Here is a 4,084-nt window from a genome sequence, read left to right on the forward strand (position 1 = left end):
GTGCCACCATCATCCCGCGCCCGACCTCTCCTGCATCTTTACTGCAACGACAGCTAGAGGTGATGCGCGACGGCTGCTGCCTCACCATGGCGCCGCCACCATCCCGTACCCACCTCGCATGCATCTTTGCCGTGACGGCGGCTGGAAGTGGCTCCTGGCGACAGGAGGAGGCGACGCTCGGTGGCGGCTACCCGTGGCGGCGGCAGATTTTCTATCTCCTACATGAGTGTTGAGCGGGCGACTTGACCGAACCCACGAACTGGAACGTGCTCACCCGATGCATGCGTGCATGCGGGCCTTTTTTTACTAGGAATGACATGTGGATCCCACATGTCATAATGGTCAACATAATGGTGCAGGTTGACTTTGTGCCCGATCGACCTGGCGGGTGGGCCACATATGTCATAATCATCCTTCATTTGTACTCAATCGGTCATTAAACAGAAGTGGTAGCTTTTTTGCCAAAAATTAGAGCAAAAGTGGTACAAGAGTTTTTTGCTAGGGTTCCTAGAGTGGTAGTTTTTTGTCACGGTTGTCCAAATTATGCTAGTTTTTTAAAAAAATACTCCTCAAAAAACGCCTTTTCTAACGTGCAATCCAAATCAAAAAAAGTTGACTGTTTAAAGATAGTCTAGGAAGGAAAAGTTTGTTGTAGAAATTCCTGCCGCAGTTGAGCCGGACTCCTCAGAAAAGACATGAGGCGGTTGGTACAGCCCGTGATAGTCTTTTCTCCATCGAGAGCAGACATACATATACGTACGACACCACGCGCGCATGGGACAAGCCAGCAGACGTGACGAGCCACGAAAGCGCCGCGCTCCACGCTCCAGTCTCCGACATGCCTTCGTCGACGCTCGGGATCGCGCCGCTGCTGGACGCCTACTTCCGGCGCCGCTTCGCCGCGGCGGGCCTGGTCCAGGCGTCCGTGCCGCTGGACGGCGGCGCCACCATGATGCAGTGCTGGCGCTTCCCGCCCGGCGCCAGCGAGGAGCTCCCCGTCCTCGTCCTCCTCCACGGCTTCGGCCCGCCGGCGACGTGGCAGTGGCGGCCCCAGGTGGGCCCGCTGTCGCGCCGGTTCCGCCTCGTCGTGCCTGACCTCCTCTTCTTCGGCGGTTCCCGCACGTCGCCCACGCCGGTCGACGGCGAGTGCTCCGAGGCCCACCAGGCCGAGGCGGTGGCGAAGCTCATAGGCGCGGTCGTGCCCCCCTCGGCCAGGGTGTCGGTGGTTGGGACCAGCTACGGCGGCTTCGTGGCGTACCACGTGGCGAGGCTGCTGGGGGCCGAGGCCGTGGAGCGGGTGGTGATCGCGAGCTCCGACCTGCTCAAGGGCGACGCCGACGACCGCGCCCTGCTGGCGCGCGGCGGGGCCGAGCGCGTGGAGGACCTGATGCTGCCGCGCACCCCCGAGAAGATGCGGCGGCTCATGGAGCTCGCCTACCACCGCCCCCGCCGGTTCATCCCGGGCTTCCTGCTCCGCGACCTCGTTCAGGTACGCGACCAATGGCCACCATCTTTCGCTGTTTGAATTATTTTCCCATCCCCGCAGATATTCGCATGGTTTGGCGGCGTAGGAGCTAGCGGGCAAGTGAATTCCATCGACCTATACCTATACCCCAGCGAACGACTCAGGACACAGAGTCGAGTCCATGTCGGTTGTCAGATGAACTCAGCCAACCATGTCTGTTTTTGTCGACGGAGGGCGATATATAATACTCCTATTAGTATCAATATGATAATACAGTACTACCATAACCGCGCAACGAACTAGCAGCGACGTCAATCACTGTCCTTGACGACACACGATTGACAATGCACAACCAACCATGTCGACGTCCAAACGTACCATCGAGCCGCCAACCATTCAGTGGTGAGACAACATTCATTCAACGGCCTCGCCATAGCTTCCACCAAGAGCATAATTATGTAGGTAGCGCGTAACGTCGTTAGTCCTACATAAATAACGAAGGTGATGTAACATGTGTTCATTTGACTTAGTCGTGATAGGCATATATTGTCTGATAAACAATGTTGTTGTCATGTTATCACGTTCTGCAGCATAAAAAATAAACTGTGTACAAACTTTCAATTATATTGTACCTAATACATAGTCCAGGTATCGTAGTACAAGATTAATCTTTTCACTCTCAAGCCACATTCACACTTAATAGATATACTCTTCATATTACTACTTGTTGAATATATACTCTTTCCTAATTTTATGTCAATATCTTGATATGGAAACAGATAATAAACATGTAAGAGTCAAGGATGACTTTTTTTTTGCGGGAAATAAGTTGTCACGTTTAATTAGAGACTTTGGATCAAAAGAAATGGATGGCTCTCTCCCGCAAAATAAAATAAAATGGATGCCTCTATTAGTTTGGGAGCATTTAAAAAAATTCACAAATAAAACATTTTGCTGCAGTATCTCTACAGCGAGAACATAGAGGAGAAGGAGGGGCTGATCAAAGCTATATCCCTGGGGAACAAAGACAAGTTCCAGCTCACTCCACTCCCCCAGGTACATATATCCTCTAACTTTCCTGACAAACAAGCACAACGAACAAAGTGCAAATTGATGTAATTGAATTGCAAAGTAAACTCATAGTTTCTTCTTCACCCAATCTATGCCCCCATCTTTCAGCAAATTCTTGTGCTGTGGGGAGAGCATGACCAGATCTTCCCCATAGAGAAGGCATTCCAGGTGACAAGGTCAGCAAGCATTTACTACTACTCTTTACATGGTTGTGTAATCTGGTTGCAGTTGTGTCACCTTCTACTGTAACTTAGACATGAAAGATGGGTGCAAATTGATGCAGGCAGCTAGGTGCAAATGTTAGGCTGGAGATCCTGAAGAACACTGGCCATATGCCGCAGGAGGAGGACACAAAGAGGTTCAACGAGGCTCTCCTCAACTTCCTGCTGCCCGCTCCGAGTTCATCGCTGTAATACAATTTCATTGTCGGTTTTCGGAAAGATGGTTGAGAATTCCTAATTTAAGCTCCATTTTACCTGTAAGATATACTAGTACTTAGTTGCTTAACGCACATTCGACCATATGTACACTTGGGACCTTCAGGGAATAAACGTTGCACCAATGGGGAAAAATATCTTTGGCTTGTTCTTGATTAAATGCCCTGCTTTCTATACATCCATGGCATGTGATCTTTGCTACCAACTGGAAGAACACACAGCACGACCGATGGTAATTGATTGTAGTGAATTGTGGATCCAGTAGGACAGCAGATGAATCCAGCTGCTGTGGTAGCTGAAGTTAATAATGTCATAAAATCTGGCCATTGGAGTATGTGCAGATCTGCAATTGTATGCCTACTATTTGAGCGAGCGAAATAATGTAACTGACTGAAAAAGAAAACAGCATTTCACTTGCAAAATTCGATTGCCGTGTTTACTCCGTCAGATGCAAAAGAAGAAATCTCTCAACAAATCTGGAAAAGACTAAGTGGCATCAATCTCATTCTCTTTGTTTTCCTGTGCCTTCAAACACTATTTCACCAAAAAATTATGTTGTTTATAATGTTGTACTCCCTCCATTCGAAATTACTCGTCCAAAAAATGAATGTATCTAGATGTATTTTAGTTGTAGATACATCTATTTTTATTCATTTTTGTGACAAGTAATTCCGAACGGAGGGAGTACGTAGGATTCAAGAGGACATGCCACTTAATCCTATGTTTTTCTTCTTGGTTTTGAGAAACCCGTGAATCAAAGAGGCACTAGGGTCACGTACTGCTTGGATAAGATGTCATGTTGTGTTAGAGCAACTCTAACCGATTTCCCTAAAACACTTTAGATGAGTAAACTTTCACTTTCGCTTTAGACGAGTAACCTTTCACTTTTACTCTACTAAACTGCACCTAGCCAACTCCCTAAAACTTTTAGAGAAGTAAAAAATATCCTCTTCGGCCGCCCCAACTCGTATATTTAATTGGCCGCCCACCCGCCGAGTAAAAAGTGTTCCCCTCCACCTGCGGCCGCACCCACCCAACCTTGTGCCGCATCCACTTCGGCGCCGCCCTAGTTGCCTCCGTCAGCCAACAAACGCCACCGCGACGCCCCCCC

At 49.0% G+C, this 4,084-nt stretch overlaps 1 protein-coding gene across 1 annotated transcript; it reads left to right on the top strand.

Annotated features, from left to right (window-relative positions):
* Positions 1–800: 800 nt before the first annotated feature.
* LOC119367524 (dihydrolipoyllysine-residue acetyltransferase component of acetoin cleaving system-like) lies at positions 801–3,127 on the top strand. The gene is made up of 4 exons (XM_037633010.1): positions 801–1,489; positions 2,426–2,521; positions 2,645–2,712; positions 2,820–3,127. Exons 1-4 carry the CDS (start codon positions 839–841, stop codon positions 2,947–2,949), a joined length of 945 nt encoding a protein of 314 aa, XP_037488907.1. The 5' UTR covers positions 801–838; the 3' UTR covers positions 2,950–3,127.
* Positions 3,128–4,084: the final 957 nt, after the last annotated feature.

Source organism: Triticum dicoccoides, chromosome 2B, assembly GCF_002162155.2.
Source record: "Triticum dicoccoides isolate Atlit2015 ecotype Zavitan chromosome 2B, WEW_v2.0, whole genome shotgun sequence".
NCBI lineage: Eukaryota > Viridiplantae > Streptophyta > Magnoliopsida > Poales > Poaceae > Triticum > Triticum dicoccoides.

What these genes read in the sequence shown, in the direction of transcription:
- LOC119367524 (XM_037633010.1), top strand. Translation starts at nt 839, where the DNA reads ATGCCTTCGTCGACGCTCGGGATCGCGCCGCTGCTGGACGCCTACTTC. An exon ending in TGCTCCGCGACCTCGTTCAG is followed by an intron (nt 1,490 to 2,425) that starts GTACGCGACCAA and finishes ATTTTGCTGCAG; the next exon opens with TATCTCTACAGCGAGAACAT. An exon ending in AGCTCACTCCACTCCCCCAG is followed by an intron (nt 2,522 to 2,644) that starts GTACATATATCC and finishes CCCATCTTTCAG; the next exon opens with CAAATTCTTGTGCTGTGGGG.